This window comes from Ovis aries, chromosome 5, assembly GCF_016772045.2.
Source record: "Ovis aries strain OAR_USU_Benz2616 breed Rambouillet chromosome 5, ARS-UI_Ramb_v3.0, whole genome shotgun sequence".
Lineage (NCBI taxonomy): Eukaryota > Metazoa > Chordata > Mammalia > Artiodactyla > Bovidae > Ovis > Ovis aries.
Window position 1 is genome coordinate 44,692,429 of NC_056058.1, and position 16,654 is coordinate 44,709,082.

Below are 16,654 nucleotides of genomic sequence, written 5' to 3' on the forward strand. Positions count from 1 at the left end.
TCTTCAGGCTTCCCTGGTGGCTAAGATGGTAAAGAATCCACTTGCAATGCGGAAGACCTGGGTTTGATCCCTGGGTCAGGAAGATCCCCTGGAAGAGGGCATGGCAACCCACTCCAGTATTCTTGCCTGGAGAGTCCCCACAGACAGAGGAACCTGGTGGGCTACAGTCCATGGGAACGCAAAGAGTCGGACATGACTGAGCGTAAGACTACTTGGCCACTCTGTGACTCTGGCCAAGTTACTCAGTTTCTCTTTGCCTGAAACTCTTCATCTGTAGAGTGGACTGTGTAACACAGAGTTTGTTGAAAAAGCACTCAAATATTAGCAAGTGGTCTTGAGCATGGTTAAATCTTGGTTTGAACACTCCTAGGCAGGATGACCCTATGTCCTGGTTTCCTGAGATAATCCAGGTCTAGGATAGTCGTCCCAGTATAATTATGAAGAGGGTTCCCTTCCATGCTCTTATTATTATTTTTATTAAACTCTATTGCCCTGCAGAGTATGGGAATCAGCCAGGTTGGTATCTTAGCTGTAAAGGAATTGAGGGATGTTCTTTATATCATAATTTTCTTGGTTTATAATACTTTTTGGCTTTACTAATGCAAATACTTAACTCCTATCTGTCTTTTTGGGCCAGTAGACAAAAGCCTTTGTAATGTAGAAATGATTCCTGTGTGAGGGCTGCTTTCAAAGACACAATGGGTTGAAAGAAAGAGCCTGTTGCTTCACCTTCCCTTTTGCTCCTGGGGGAGTATCCTTGAATATTAGACGAGTGTCTCATCTGCATCTAATTAGACATCCTACTACTGTTCCCAGAATATCAGCTCTCTTCGTTGTGAAACAGGTGATTATTTTAAATCCAGTTCTGAATTAATTTTTTAAGTCAACATCTTGATGGTTTCAACTTGTTTCTGACCAAAACATTGAGTTGAATTTGATATCATAGTCATTTTGCTTATTCCACGTATTTGGTACATGCGTCTTCTGTCGTGTCTGACTCTTTGCGACCCCATGGACTCTTTGTGACCCCTCTGTCCATGGAATTTCCCGGGCAAGAATATGGGAGTGGATTGTCATTTCCTCCTCCAGGGGATATTCCTAACCCAGGGATGGAACCGGAGTCTCCTGTGTCTCCTGCATTGGCAGGTGGATTGTTTACCGCTGTGCCGCCTGGTGGTGGTGGGAAAAATGTGACTGCTTCTACTTAGACTGAATTTATGTCTATCAGAGGTGGGGCAGAGCAGCGACTCCGCAGCTGTGGGGCTCACTTTGCTTTATCGGATGAGTGGGAGAAGCCCTAGAGGAGCATGGGGCTGTAGTAGTCTGTTTCTGAAAGACAAAGTGAGACACACTGAAAGCACGTGGGGCTGTGCTGCTTGGCCACGTGGCCCAAGTTCAGTGGATGATTGATCTCTACTTAGTAAACATAGGTGAGGCCTGGGTGAGGGCACAGTATAGTCTCATGGGCTGAGGTCGGCAGGAGCTCTAAGAAAGCGTGTCCTCTTGGGGCAGAAGCCTATTCCCGACACAAGGGTTTAAATTCTCTGTGTACTGTCTACTAGCTTTGTGAATATGGGCAATCTGTATTCACCTTGGTAAGCCTCAGTTTCCTCATCTGTAAAGCGGAGCTAAAGGACCGACTCCCCTCCCCGCTGCTGTGGTGGTTACCAGGATTGCATGGGATAAGGCTGCAAGGGTCTCAGTGCAGGGTCTGATTCAGAGTAAGGATGGACTATCCCACTGTCTTACACAGCCCCCAGGAAACTTGGAGGGACCTTGGCTGAGGCTCACTGGCTCTATGCTTCCCTCTGGTGGCATGAATTGTCATGGCCTGGTATGGAGGAAGCTAGGAGATGTTACCTTAACACATTATTATCAATATTTGTTTTTATTTGTTTATTTGGCTGCACCAGGTCTTAGTTGCAGCATGCGGGATCTAGTTCCCTGACCAGGGATGGAACCCAGCCCCCCTCCATTGTGTGTAGTCTTAACCACTGAGACCAGTGGGGAAGTCCCTTAAGAGTAAAAAAAATTGCTTTAGGTTTTATTGCTTCCTTAAGCACAAGCTGGAATCAAGATTGCTGGGAGAAATATCAATAACCTCAGATATGCAGAAGACACCACCCTTATGACAGAAAGTGAAGAGGAACTAAAAAGCCTCTTGATGAAAGTAAAAGAGGAGAGTGAAAAAGTTGGCTTAAAGCTCAACATTCAGAAAACTGAGATCACAGCATCTGGTCCCATCACTTCATGGGAAATAGATGGGGAAACAGTGGAAACAGTGACAGACTATTTTTCTGGGCTCCAAAATCAATGCAGATGGTGATTGCAGCCATGAAATTAAAAGACGCTTACTCCTTGGAAGGAAAGTTATGACCAACCTAGATAGCATATTAAAAAGCAGAGACATTACTTTGCCAACAAAGGTCCGTCTAGTCAAGGCTGAGGTTTTTCCAGTGATCATGTATGGATGTGAGAGTTGGACTGTGAAGAAAGCTCAGCACCGAAGAATTGATGCTTTTGAACTGTGATGTTGGAGAAGACTCTTGAGAGTTCCTTGGACTGCAAGGAGATCCAACCAGTCCATCCTAAAGGAGACCAGTCATGGGTGTTCTTTGGAAGGAATGATGCTGAAGCTGAAACTCCAGTACTTTGGCCATCTCATGTGAAGAGTTGACTCATTGGAAAAGACTATGATGCTGGGAGGGACTGGGGGCAGGAGGAGAAGGGGATGACAGAGGATGAGATGGCTGGATGGCATCACCGACTCAATGGACATGAATTTGGATAAACTCCGGGAGTTGGTGATGGACAGGGAGGCCTGGCGTGCTGCGACTCATGACGTCGCAAAGAGTTGGACATGACTGAGCAACTGAACTGAACTGAACTGAATGACTTCCAAGATTATCTATTCAACTTTTCAAAAACAGGAGCACAGGGGAGGGCTCTAAAAGCAGTATAGTGTCTTCTTCGTGTGGGAGAGTGAGCAGAAAAGCTGTGGTGGGCTTCCTTGCCAGTGAGGTTAGGGAAGTCCCAGCCATGGTTCCCTGGCAGACCAGACAGGAGGTGCAGAAGAGGGAGAGGAAGGGAGACAGAGGAGCTGGAAGCGGAGGTTGGAGCTATGCCTGGTTTTCCTGGACGTTCAACTGGGGCATGGCTGGTGTTCCTGAGGCCCCTGTGAATTCCCTCACATCTCCACTTCTGGCCCCAGAGCTCTGTTTCTGCTGGCCTGTCTCATCGCACATGGACACAGGAGTCATGGGCCACATCAGGGACAGGATGCAATCAGGACTTCCTGCCATTGCCTGAGAACAACTTACTATCTGCCAGGAGCCCGCTCCAGATTGATAGGCCTTGGTAGGAGGGGGCCCCCTCTCTGAGACAGGGTGGGACACCTCTTTGGGGTGTCCCCAGAGCCTGCTGTTCAGCCATCTGGCTTAGTGTTAGACTGACAGGAAATTTCAGCAGCTTCTTTGTTTCCACTGTGGACCTGTTGTTTCTAGAGGGCTTGTCCCCAGCATCCAGCAGTTGGCGACACATAGCAAATACCTCATGATGGAGCAGTGGCTGGCTCATGAATGAGGCACTCTGCCCTTGAGGGTGGTGGACAGCACCTCACCAAGCCTTGGCTCCCCTCAGTGCTCAGCACAGGGCTTTGCTTGCAGTGGTGTCTCAGTGAGTGAGTGCAGAATGCACGTTCTCAGGGGACTCCCTAAAACTAAGATTAATTCCTGGTGTTTGAGTACATCCTAAGAGCTATCATAGGTTCTGGGAGATTTTTACAAAGAGGTGTAAGACATAGTCCCTGGCGTCTAAGACTATATTATGTTAGCTGTTCAAGTTCAAATAAAGGCATTACATTATAGGAAAAGTCCTATAGTAACTCAGGACCCAAGTGGGCCATCCAGACAGGTGTTAAAGTTGATACCCAAGTGGTAAGGCAGGTGCCATCGGCTTGCGGTGTGAGAGCTGCACAGAGCCCTGTGCTGGGGCTTCATGCTCTGCTGTTGCCATCTTGAAATTCTTAAAATTTGAACAGAGGGCCTTGCATCTTACTTTGTACCAGGCTTGCAGCTGTGTAGCTGGTCCCGACCCCAGTTGTGTAGCTGGTTCTGGCTGCAGGTCCAAGATGATCAGGAAAAGCTCCATGAGGGAGGTGTGGCTGGGTAGAGATGAGCAGCAGAGCTGGGCTGGAGCTCTCCGAGGATGCGGTCGTCCTGGTGTCAGGTCTGGGCAGCACTGCATACCTGCTCAGGACCTGCCTGTGGGAAGAGTGTGGAGTCTGGGACCTGGTGTTTGGGTCCCGAAGTATGCCCATGTGTGAGGAAGCAGTGTGGCTCTGGAGGTGGGGCCTGCATGGGGCCTGGTCTGCCTGTGGGCAGAAGAGTGTGTTCACACCTCCCCAGGGAGGCCCAGGAGAGCCACTTAGAAGGCAGCCTGGCTTTGCTTTGCCACACTAGAGTTACCCTCCTTTCTGGAATGCAGTGGGTGGATGCTCACAAGGCTGCTGGGAAGCTCAGAGAAGAGAAACAATGAGAAGCAGTTCTGTAAGCAGGGAAAAGTGTGTTTTCCCTGGAGCCAAGCACAGTTCCGGCACTGCGGGGCCCTGTTGATGTTTGGCAAAGTTTGGAACTGAGAGCCCGTTCTTAGTGATCCAGCTGGTACCTGTCTGTTGGAGGACAGGGTCCAGATCATCCATGAAGCATCCCCAGCCTCTGTTCTGCAGGGGCACACAGTCCCTGCAGGGGATGAGATGTTTGCCCATAAGACCCCCGCTCCTTCTGCTGACACCCTGGGGCTTGAGGTCCAGCTCTCCTCACTCTTACTATCTGTGTTTCTCATGCAAATTGTGTCCCCTGTCTGCACACCTTCGACACAGTGCTGCTGGGAGGATGGAGAATGAGCAGCAGGGCCAATGCCTGGGCTAGTGCTTGACCTGCTGTTGGGGGACATTGTTACTGTTATTAAGAAGCCAGTCAGTGACTTGTGAGGTCAGAGAAGGGACAGGACTCATGGGCCGGCAGGGCTGGAGGAGGAGATACTGGGATAAAGTAGAACCCTGAACTCGGGTGGGGAGATGAGTGTAGCATGTCTAGAGTGAGTGGAGGGCAAAATTAGCAGCTCAGGGATTGGTACCGAGAATCCTACACCCCCGGCCGTCATGCCGTCAGGTGGAGAGGCCTTTGCATTGGCAGGGCTGGGCTTGGGAAGGGTGGGATTTGGGAGAGGCCAGGGAGGATCCTGCAGTCAAGTTTCTTATGGGGTTCCTGTCCTGGTGAGGCCCCACCCCAGCACAGTGTGCTGATCTGGGGTCAAGCAGGTCTCAGAGCTCCTGGGAGAGAGAGGCCTGGCCTCTGTTCTCCCCCACCCTCACACTGTGGCTCCCCTGTTCTGCCTGTTGGTGCCTTGGCTTCCCTGTCTAGCCTCCCTTCTTTCCCCATTAGGAAGGGAAAGCAGGACCACACCAGGCATTCACGGTCACCCTGCCCAGCGTGGCCTTGGCCCACCCTGTCCCGCTTCTCTCAGCAAAGAGACTGCCAGCCATTGCAGTGGTGTGAGCAGTGACCCTGGGCAGCTTCTGTAACTTCTCTGGGCCTTAGTTTTGTCAGGCTCACACTTGGTGGGACTTGGTAGTGCCAGGAGATGACAGAAAGGAGGCAGAAGCGCCCTGCTGAGGAGGTGCTCGGGCAGGGTCCTTGCTGTGCGTCCTGGCAGAGCCAGGAAGCCATCCTCAGAGTTGGAGAGACATGGGTGCCTGGCTCCTGGTGAGGCAGACAGAAACTGCAGAGCCAGGCGTGTTCCCTTGGGCAGTCCTGTGGAGAGTGGGGGTCCAGGTAGGCACAGAGGGAGGGGCCTGTTTCAGGGCCTGGCTGTCTGGGATACGTGAGGTGTGGGGCTGTGGACAGTTTGTGCAGAACACAAAGTGGCCTGGTCTTGTGGATGTTAAAGGAGCTCTCGTTTACCGAGTAAGTGTTCACCGTGCCCTGGCATCCTGAGCGCTTCCCCTGGATTGCCTCCTTCAGTTTCCAGAAGTGCCATGAGGTGTGTGTACACATCATCTCCATCCTGCCGGAGCAGAGAGGCACCCCCAGCATCGTGCTGGCTGTGGCTACCACACAGCCTGGTCCCGGAGCCCTGGAACCTCCAGGTGGGCACTTCTTGCCTTTGCCTGAGTCCCACTAGAATCCTGGGGCCCTGGGCCACAGGGCTCCTAACTGGTCCCCTTTCTGTCCCCTTCCTTAAGTGGGAACATTAAATTGACTCTACAGTTCTGTTCTGATGAACCTGGCCCAGGTGTGGGAGTCAGGCAGGGAAGAATCAACAGCTTTGAGACCTGGGTTTCTGTCTTCAGGACATTCCATAGCGGTGACAGTGCTGACTGGTATCTGGGAAACACCAGTTTTCCTTCCCAGTACCTTTCTCCCTGTTTATTCAGGATGTAGTAAACATTTGAGTGTCATCCTGCCTTAATTAAATAGAAAAAAAAGTCAGTACTCTAGAATTTTGGTACATTTCAAATATATTTTATTACTTTTCTTTTTGTCTTAGAAAGAATATCAAACCTGCATGCAATGCTAATGGTTCCTGACATTTACATAGCATATGACACCATAGAGCAATGCGGCATATAATGAAGGGGCCCATGCAGGGCTGGCCTTCCTAAGAGTATATTTACAAAGGGAAGGGCATGTGGTCATCTTAAAGAGGACTGCACCAGAAGAAGCCTGCACTGTTTAACACTGAAGGGTTACGTCGGGAATCACAGAGAGATTGCTTTAGCACTGCATATTCCACTGTCGAGAGGGAAAGAAACAGGCTTTGAAGGCTCTCGCCCGCCAACAGCATGTGTGTCTGTAGTTGTACATTGTGCATGTATTTGTATAGATTTAAGTTTTCTCCTAAGATTTTCACTGACAGTGTCAGTAACTTCAGGGGCTTTCAAAGCATTAAAGATTGAAGTGGTGAATTTTTCACAAATGCTCATGTTAGAGAGAAGACCCAGCCCCTTCCTTAAGGACCATCTATCTGCTTCACCATCCGAGGATCTTGGAAATATTTCCAAGGATGTGTAAAAATTAACCACAGGGATGAAGCCTATTTCTCTGACAGCCGAACTTGAGTTCATCAAAGAGCAGATGCAGAGAAATCCGCTCTGGCTTGCCCTGTGATTGGGGCCACTGCTGAGCCCCCCCAAGGCTGTGACCGGCTGTGAGCCCAGGAGAGCTTGTGGCCCCTGTGCCGAGGCGCCAGGACTTCTGAGCAGAAGCTTCCTGCACTAGGAAGGGAGTGATGCTGTTATGAAATGTCTCAACCAAGTTCCCTGTTCCTCCCAGGCGCTTATAAAGCTCAGATGTACAATGATGTCTGGACAAATACAAAAAAAAAAAAAAAAAGCCTTTTTTTTTTTTAATACAAAGGAAAGGCATGAGTTTCCCCACTTTTCAGTAAAAAGCGGCTTGTGATGAAATCTGGAGCACAAGAGAAGGATCTCACATCTGGAAGCCTTTTGCACACAGCTATAAAATGTAAAAACTGACCCTCGGTAAAAAGTGCTTTGTAACAATATTTAATTTGTGTCTTATGCCTGTGAGAAAGAAAGGGTTTGTTTTTTGAATCTGCAAAGTCCTTTGCTTGTTTCCCAACTGGTGTGGAGTTTTCCCGTCAGGGATTTTTCACCCTATTCTTCGTAGACCCTGGGAAGAAAAAACACCCATGTCAGTGGCTCAGGGAATGAGGCAGGTAACACACAGGCTGGTGTCCGAGCTGCTCTGCACCTAGCCTGGGGAGTGCCTCTCCCAGGACCGCAGGAGCCGGGGAGAAGCAGGGACATCACAGAGGAGGCCCTCACATGGTCACAAAAGCTCTCCTGAACCCGGCTTTGACCTTTCTAAACAGCCTCCACCTCTGCAGTTTCTTTTTATCCTCAAAGCTCTAGGAAGCAAACCATCCTGGTGTATGAGGAGACCAGGCACAGGAGACTCAAGGTCAGCCCGATGCACACTGAATGTCAGTGGTGGGAATGGCATCTGTCTCCAGTGTGGATGTGGAGGGGAGGGGACAGAGGCATCCCCTCCCTCCATTTAGGCTTGTATCTTTGTGTTTTGTCCAATAATACGTGTCCTACAGAAAAAAAAAAAAAAAATCCCAGTTCTAGAAGGCAGTGCCTCAGACCCAAGGATGGTTAGTGGGGCTGCAGCTGTCACCGAGGCCAGGGCGCCTGGTCACTTCCTCTAGCAGTTATCAGGCCTACGAACACTCCCAAGCTGCCTTTCCCCCTCACCTCCCCAGCCAGCTCTGTTTAGGTCCTTAAATTCCTTTCCTCCTGCCTCATGGCTGCCTGCTGTGGGGCCACATGTCACATTCAGAGAGTCCACCGCCCCCTCTGCCTTGGCTCTGATTTCTGAGTAATTATGCACTGAAATCAAATGCCTGATGCTTCTGCTTCTGGTGGCAGTGAAGGCTCTGGGCTCTGAGCTTCTGGGAGTTGTCTAGTCTTGCCCATAGCCTGGGTTGGCTGCTGCCTTCCCCTGCATCTCTGCAAGGTTCAGCATTCTCTCTCTCTCTGCAAAGATGACTTCAAGATAGTTCCTTTATTGGAACTCCCCTGGCAGTACAGTGGTTAAGATTCTGCATTCCAATGCAAGGGATGCAGGTATGATCCCTGATGGGGGAACTAAGATTGCACATGCAGTGCGGTGTGGCCAAGAAAAAAAAAAAAAGTTCCTTTGTCTCCAAGGAGACATTTTCAACCTTTATAGAGGAAGGGGAGGTGAGGAGGACAAGGAAATGCCCACATCCTTTTCCAGGACACCTCAACATTCTAGGAAGGAGGGCATGTGGTGCTAAGTCGCTTCAGCTGTGTCTGACTCTTTGTGATCTCATGGACTGTAGCTCACCAGACTCCTCTGTCCATGGGATTCTCCAGGCAAGAATACTGGAGTGGGTTGCCATGCCCTCTTCCAGGGGATCTTCCCGACCCAGGGACTGTACCCATGTCTCTTGTGTCTCCTGCACTGGTGGGCAGGTTCTTTACCATTAGTGCCCCATGGGAAGCTAGGAAGGAGGGATGAGCTCATTTTGTAAGAAAGTGATGGGAGGTCTGGGAGCAGAGGTGCCCTTGTGCTCTCATCCATGGAATCTGCAGGAACAAAAAGAGCAGGGCTGCATGGGCCAGACCTGCCCCTCTTTCCTCAAAGCTGTGGCCCCAGGTGGAGGGCTAGGGGACAAAGTGCACAAAAGCCTGAATCTCCCAGCAACCTGACGAAGACTTGCCAGCACTTCTGTGAACTGGCCCTGCACTAGCCTCATTCTACTTTTGATGACGCAGGGCCCAGAGGGTGACTGGACGGGACTGGACAGGACATGTCCTGCGTGTGTCATGTGAGCTGCCTGCCCTGACCAGAAAGAGGGCTTCATTCTCATCAGATTTTATAGAAAATAATCTCTCACTCTCATCACTTTCTATTTCAAGCAACTGCAGATGAGGCAGTTTTGGAGCAACACAAAAGGCCCAGGTACTGGGGATGGGCCCAAGCGTCAGCTATGGGTGAGCTGGTCATGGGTAGAGCTTAGGCTGGAAGGGCAGGGCCTGCTGGTAGGTGGAAGTGGGGTGGGACGGTGGGGCTGGCACCGCTGTAGGAGGGGAAGGTGACACCAGGAGACCTGGCTTCCTGACTTGTGCCCCCAGGCGAGCCACTCCCCACCCCAATTGAGCTCTCCTGTGGGATGAGGTGCAGGCACCAGCTCCTGAGGAACTGACCTGTGTGTGTGTGTGCGCATGCACATGTGTACATGTGTGTGCACGCTTCCCTAATCATGCTCTGCAAACACAGTGTAAACAGGCTCTGAGCGTGTGAGAGGTAGGTCTGCTCCAGGACAGGCTAACCTTTAGAAAGCACAGGGGAGCCGGCAACTTGTCTGCCCTTTGTGGCCAGACATGGGACCCGAGGAGATCAGAGCCAGGAAGATTTGACTCTGAAAGCTCTTTTCTGAAAATGGGGAAACAGCCCGGAGAGGGCAGACATCTGTTCTAAGGCTCTGGTCATCTGGCCGTTGCTGCCCCCTAGGGTAAGAGTGGCTCTGATTCTAAAGGGTCAAGCCCAAGGTCCCTCCCTGCACCTGCCGCAGAAGGAGTTTATCAGGTTTCTGGGCAGCAGAGGGGCATGGGGCACCTTGAGCGAAGACGGTGTGGTTGGCAAGGAGTTATCCTCATCATCTTGTGGTTGTAGCCAGTTTTAGAGTTAATGAACCTTAAGCAATTGTGTTTCACCAAACCACACAAATCACCGAGAGATCCACGCCAGGTGCTCATCCAGCCATTTGACAGGGGGAAACTAGGGGTCAGAAAACTTAAGTTACTTAAATAAGGAGAGGAATTAAGACTATCACATATCACAATAGAATGAGACAAACTTTAGTTCACCAAAGAACTTTCTGGATGCTTACAGCTGTCCAAGAGAGCAGTGAGTATAGCACTAAGTGGTGAGTTCCTTGTCCCTGGAAGTACGTAAGCAGCGTCTGGGTATCTGCCTACTGTGACGACTGTGGTGGGCGTTCATGCCTTAGAAGGGCTAGATGACCTCGAGGGAGTCGAGGATCTGGCTTTGGTAGGATTGTGGGAAGGAAGGTGAGGGGCGGTGGCCATACCTGCGCTTCTCATTCCAGGCATTGTACCATTTGATGAACCGCTTGGTGCTCTGCAGCTTGGGATGCAGGCAGTGCTCCTGACCCCGGTACCTGGACATGCTCTTGGTGGTGATGCTGAAATGGAGGAAGGTGGGGTGGAGGATTGAGAAGCCTGAATGACAGCCCCTCCGTGTGGCTCCCAATCGGGGCACTGAGAGACTGTGGCCTCCTCCCTCCTTTCAAAGAACCCTACCCATATGCGCACTCCCTGGCTCTTTCATGAAAGTTTCTGGTTGTCCCCTTAATCTCTGACTCCACATTCAGGTCTAGCCTTGTACAGAGTGATGGTCTTTCACTTTTTCTCCTGGAGCCCCTAGAGTCTGGGAGAGTCCCTCCCCACCCCTCACAGCACTCATGCCTCCCTTAGGGAACAAATGTCAGGGGACTCTTCCAGCTCCTCCAAACCTGGGATGGAGAGGTGGAAAGAGCTAATGCCAGCATGGTACACGTGCCAAGACCCCGTTCCGGATTTGAAGTACTCCATGGCTGGGCTTGAATGTGCTGTGGTCTCTGTCTGATCTTCTAAACCCTAGTTCCTTGGATCCTCTGCAGATTGTTCTGGGGCTGGGCATTTGTTGAACTTGAAGCTGAGTCTTGTTGGCCTTGAAGCCCATCCTGACTCCTGAGTGTTAAGTCCCACTTATCTCACCCTTGGGCAGGAAAATAAGACCACCCTTCAGGCCTCTATCCACCAGTGTCCCAACACCATTGGAGATCTAGCCACACGGTAGAGAAGCAGGTGGCTTTGTACAGAGTGTAGAGCCTGGGTTTGCATTCCAGATCTATCTGTGGGAGCCTCTTTGAACCCAGTTTGCTCATCCATAAGATGGGTATAATGATAGGACCTACCTCTTAGGGTTATTGAGATGGTTAAAGACACAATCCATGCAAATTGCCTAGCACAACGAACAGTTCCTGTTATTAGCAATTGTCGTGGAAGACAGGATGGCCAAGGAGAAGCCTCGTGAGGTCCAGGCTGGGAGCGGGGGAGGGCAGGAGAGGCTGCTGCCCAGACCTGCCGTGTCCTTCCCAGCCAGGACTGGGCCAGGGTGGCAGGAGTTCGGGTAGGGGAGGAAGGATGGTGTTCAAGAGTGAGGGCTCGGCTGGTGAACATGGGAGGGGGAAGGCAAGAGGTGAGGATGCCGCTCCCTGGGAGGCTGCACGCAGGAGGGAGGCATGCTGGTGGGCTGGGTGCTGGGGTGCAGGCTGACGGGGCAGAGAGAGCTGGTTGGAGGGTGGGGTGGAAGGAGTGGGAAGGGAGGGAGTGAGGTCCGCTAGCACCCGTGGGTTCCTAACTGAAGTGTCAGGGTGCCCGGGCCAGGTTCTAGAAAGGATCAGGTTGCCATGAAATCTGGGTCTGTCAGTTGACCGGGAGAGGAAATCGAATTGTGATACCTCAGTGGGGACAGAGTATTTATGGGCAGCCTGTTCTCTTCCCTTCTCTGTGCTCTGAGTTTCCAGGGCCCTCACCATGGCCTCAGCCTCCCAGGGCAGGGTCAGGTCTTGTGCTAATGCCGGGTGGCTGGGTTCTGCCTTCGCCAGCCCTCTCTATGAGACCTGGGACTGCCTGGTCCCTCGTGCCAGATCTCAAGCATGGGGGACTGCTGTGGAGTGGAGTCCAGTTCCCTTCCCCATAGTACTTGGTCGTTCCACAGGAATTTAGCCTGTGTGTTGCTCTCTGCCTACAATGTGGCTTTTGCACTTGGAATAAAAGGCTGTGGCCAAGCCAGATAAAACCCCCCTCCTCAGTTAGGTCAGTGTGCAGGCTGAGGATCCCACATCCTGAAGATTGGGGCAGCAGGGGAGGACCCCATGTAGCTCAAATGCTCAGCCATAACATGGGGACTTGGAAACTTAGTTGTGGGGTGAAGATTTCTGCCCCCAGCAATTATGCAGAAATTCTGGGCCCTGTGTCCCTGTCTTTAGCAGTTCTGGGATACTGAGGGTTTCAGCAAGAGCTCAGGGGGTATGTGAAACACATTGCCCTTTCTAGAATCTTCACTCTCCTGGATCCTTCTGAGTGCAAGGACTCCCACTTGCAAAGCAGGCTGTACCCTGAACCTCATTAGAGATGTCTAAGTGACACAGGATGAGCTGGAAAACTTCCTTTAGTTCAGCTTTGGGGCTAAAAACCTGCTTTGGCCAAAAGCGCTGGTCCCTCGTGCAGTCTGAAGAGCTCTAGGAGCTTAAGAAGGGAGAAGACCTCCAGCTCTTCAGGGGCCGGGGTTGGGTCCTGGGTGTGAGGTGGAGGTCTAGAGAGGGCCGCTGTGTGTCGGGGTCTCCACAAGGCCACATAGAGCCTCCTTACACACTCGCCTGGGTGCCAGGTTCCTTTCTATTCTGAAGAGTGTAGCCGCGAGAAAGAGCAGGCCTGCTGACAGCGGGTTCTGTCCTTTGGAGATATCACTACATCTCATATCCCTTTCCATTTCTCCTGTGAGGACTCAGTAGCTCAGCTTGGTGTGTGGGGCATCCTTCAGCACTGAGAGGAATGCAGAGTTAACTTGCTATGTCCCTGTCATTTTCAGCCTGAGAGAGCTGAAAACCCCAAGGGGCTTGTAGCTCTTCCCTCAACTGTGTGGCCTCCAGCCCCCTACTCTTTACTGGTAGTTTTTCTGGAGGTAAGGGGCGGGGACAGAAGTCACTTTAGGTACCCAGGAAAGAAGGCAGAGGGATTCAGCTCAGGCCCAGTATTTTCTGAACTCCCCTAACTTCAGCCCCACTGTGCAGCCCCCAGGTGGCAGTGGGAGGGGGCCGGGGGGTGAGTGGGAGCTGCCATGCAGACACTGCATGGAGGCCTTTGGGCCAGCAGGGCCAGTGAATGGAAGGCACTTGCCCAGACTGAGAATAAAGTGTGTCCTGTTTCTGGGGGAGGGGAAGAGGGGCCAATGGTCCGTGGCAGATATTTGGTAGCGGGTTTGCCAAGGGCTCCCTTCTGGCCAAGAGCGTATTGATGGGGAAACAGTGGTGCTGGCATCAAGTGGTTAATTGGGAAGGCAGAGGAGCAAGGAAACTCAGTGTTCTCTTGCTCTGCCCCACTTTTTAAAATATTCTCTGCATCCCCACCAAGCAGCGCTTCAGCCTCATGGCATGTTAACCCCAGCAGAGCCCTTTCCACAGGAACCCGCAGAAGTCCAGCTGGTGTTGGAAGACTGAGGAATCGCTGGAAGCCAAAAACCAGATGGCGGTAGTCCCATCCAGAAAAAGGCCCTGAAAGGAGGTTCCTAGGACTTCAGACAATGTTTGTTTTAATCTCCCCAGTAACAGGAAGGCAGCACGCCTCACAGTTTGGGTTCAAGTTTAATAGTTCTGGGTGTATTTTGAGTGACTTCAGTCTGGTTGGCACAGGGAAACCATTCAACCCTGGGTTGCCCTAGAAAGGTGGGCTGTGCCACACCTAGGCTATCCGTCGGAAACCTAGCAAGGGTGAACTCAGGGGAGAGGCTGTTTCCGGAAGACAGCACTGTGACCTTTTTTCAAACTCTTCCAGACTGCCGTGCCAGCGTCCTAAGGACTCGCTGGGCAATTGCAAAGGCTCGCCAAGGCCTTGACAAAGGCTGAGAGAAAGGTTTGTTAGGCTGACCCAGCCCCAAGTTGTGCCCCAGCACCGGGTTTAAGAGCAGCGCGCGCAGGCTCACGGCGAAGAGCGAGAACTCACATAACCATCTTCTCCTCGCAGTGCGGGTACTTTGGCTTCATTTCCAGCTTCTTCACGTCGCTGTAGCGAATCTTGGGTCCCTTTCGGGAGCACTTGCATTTGGACCCTGAAAAGAGAGAGCGCGCGGGGGATGCTCAGTTGCGCGCGGGGTCTCCGTCGCAACTCTGACCACCCTAGATGCCCGCCCAGACCCTCCGGGATCCCGGGACGATTAGCATTTGGCGCTGGGGGTTCCCCAGGACGGGCCGGGCTGGCTCCCAGGGACCTCCCAGGCACTCACCGTCCACGCGCGCGGCGCACAGCGCCAGGAGCAGCAGGAGCAGCGCGGCGGTCAGGAGCCTCATGCTGGCCGAGAGGCGCGGCGCGAGCAGGTTTTCGGGGAGGGCGCCCGCGCGTCCGTACGCCGTGCTCGGCTCTTTCTGTCCGGAGCGCGCCTCCCGGCTCCGCTCACTCCCGCTGCGCCCGTCGGTGGGAGCTTCGGGGCTGTGGCAGCGCGCTGCGCTGTGCGCTCGGCTCTGGGCTCTCTCCACAGCCTCCCTCCGCCCGCCCAGTCCTCTTTTAAATCCGCTCCTGCCCTCGCTGAGAGCGAGCTCATTAATATGCAGAAGCACTCGGTGACTCACTGAGATTTCTCAACGCGGCGGGGGGAGGAGACCTTCCCCGCCCGCCGCCCGCCCCGGACCGCGATCGCAGCAGCGCACACCCGGAGCCACGCGCGCACTCGCTTCTCCAAAGCTCACATCTGCTACCCTCTCGCTGTCACACTCTCTCTCCACACACTTGCACACCCAGGGTCTGGCAGGCACACAGAGCCAGTGCCCGGCGCCACTTGACGGTGGAGAGAGGCTGCTTAAGGGCACGGCTTTTCTGATTCACAAGGTTCCCTCTGGCCTGCTGTGGTGAGCCGCGCGGGGAGACCCAGGCCCGAGGCCCAGATTTTCTGAGGAGACCTGAAAGGGATTTGGGGCAGGTGCCAGGTGTGAGTGCCAGCAGGCCTGACTCTAGGGCGTGAGCTGTCTCTGTTGGGCCAGCAGCCCTCGAGGCCAGAGCACAGGCCAGGTTTGGAGAGTGGTCACTGGAAGGATGTACAGCAGCGCAGCCGTGTCCTGTAATCCTGGAGCTGGCTCAAAGAACGTGTGTGAGACGCTTGGTTACTCTGAAAGGAAGGCTTCCAAAAGTATGTGGTCCCACAGGCCATCACAGGCCCCACTGTCACATCATTCTCAAAACTTAGGTGGTGGCTGGGCAGGGAGGCATGACAACGATGGCCATCTGGATGAAGTCCATGCTGTGGACGTTGGGCCAGGAGGTATGGTGTGGTGTGGACCCAGGCATGATGACAGAAATTCCAGCTCCATGACTTACCAGTGGTGACTTATCGTCTATAGGGTGGGAGGAGTCACAGTGCAGCTGTGAGAATTCCATAAGATCAGAGCTGGAAAGTGTTTGAGTACCTGACCAGCAGTTAGTGCCCAGGAAATGTTACCTACTGGCATCATTATTTTATGTATGTCTATGATATATTATGTTTACTTATATATAGTATATATGAGTGTGTATACATGTGTATATGTGTGTGTATGTGCTGTGCTGTAAGTCACTTCAGTCGTGTTGATGTGTGTCTATGTGTGTATATATATATGTATACACACATAAAATTCCATTTTTTTACAAGTTTCTTTCCAAGTTGGTATTTTAATTTCTTTACTTGATGGGTATTATTGGAACAGGCTCAGAGAGAAGAGCTTCCCAGGTGGCGCTAGTGGTAAAGAACCCACCTGCCAATTCAGAAGATATAAGATATGAAGTTTCAGTCCCTGAGTTGAAAAGATTCCCTGGAGAAGGGCATGACAACCCACTCCAGTATTCTTGCCTGGAGAATCCCATGGACAGAGGAGCCTGGTGGGCTATGGTCTGTGGGGTCACAAAGAGTTGGACACGACTGAAGCAACTGAGTACCCACTCAGAGAGAATAAATGACTTTCCTAAGATCACATAGCCAGGAAGCAGGTGAGGCCAGGGGGGGCCCTGGTAGTGTGGCTGCAGACCTGGGGCCCCTGTCCCTGGGCCATTTGGCTTCCTTCAGGCCTGTGTGCCCTTCACTTGGTGAAGCATTTCCTTGAAAGACCCAGCAACAGAAGACAGAGTGTCTCAGACTCCGAGGGTCCTTGGACTTGGCTTCCAGACCAGAGCTGGAGCCAGGGCAGAAGCTGCCAGGCTCTGGCAGCTCTCACAGCTCTGTGCTGTCAGTTCAGCGGCTCCCTGGGGGCTCAAGTGCCAGAGAGGATCCTGGGGGGATGGGATGAGCAG

General features: G+C 52.3%; 1 protein-coding gene across 2 annotated transcripts; it reads right to left on the reverse strand.

The window, feature by feature from the left end:
* Nucleotides 1-6,502: 6,502 nt before the first annotated feature.
* Nucleotides 6,503-14,874, reverse strand: CXCL14 (C-X-C motif chemokine ligand 14). 2 transcript variants are annotated; one of them, XM_004008811.5, is made up of 4 exons: nucleotides 14,625-14,874; nucleotides 14,345-14,450; nucleotides 10,648-10,761; nucleotides 6,503-7,694 (listed from the first exon to the last, which is right to left on the reverse strand). In XM_004008811.5, exons 1-4 carry the CDS (start codon nucleotides 14,686-14,688, stop codon nucleotides 7,679-7,681), a joined length of 300 nt encoding a protein of 99 aa, XP_004008860.3. In that variant the 5' UTR covers nucleotides 14,689-14,874; the 3' UTR covers nucleotides 6,503-7,678. The 2 variants fall into 2 exon arrangements, with proteins under 2 accessions (XP_004008860.3, XP_060272497.1); XM_060416514.1 differs by having other exon boundaries at nucleotides 6,503-10,761.
* Between the last annotated feature and the right edge of the window lie 1,780 nt (nucleotides 14,875-16,654).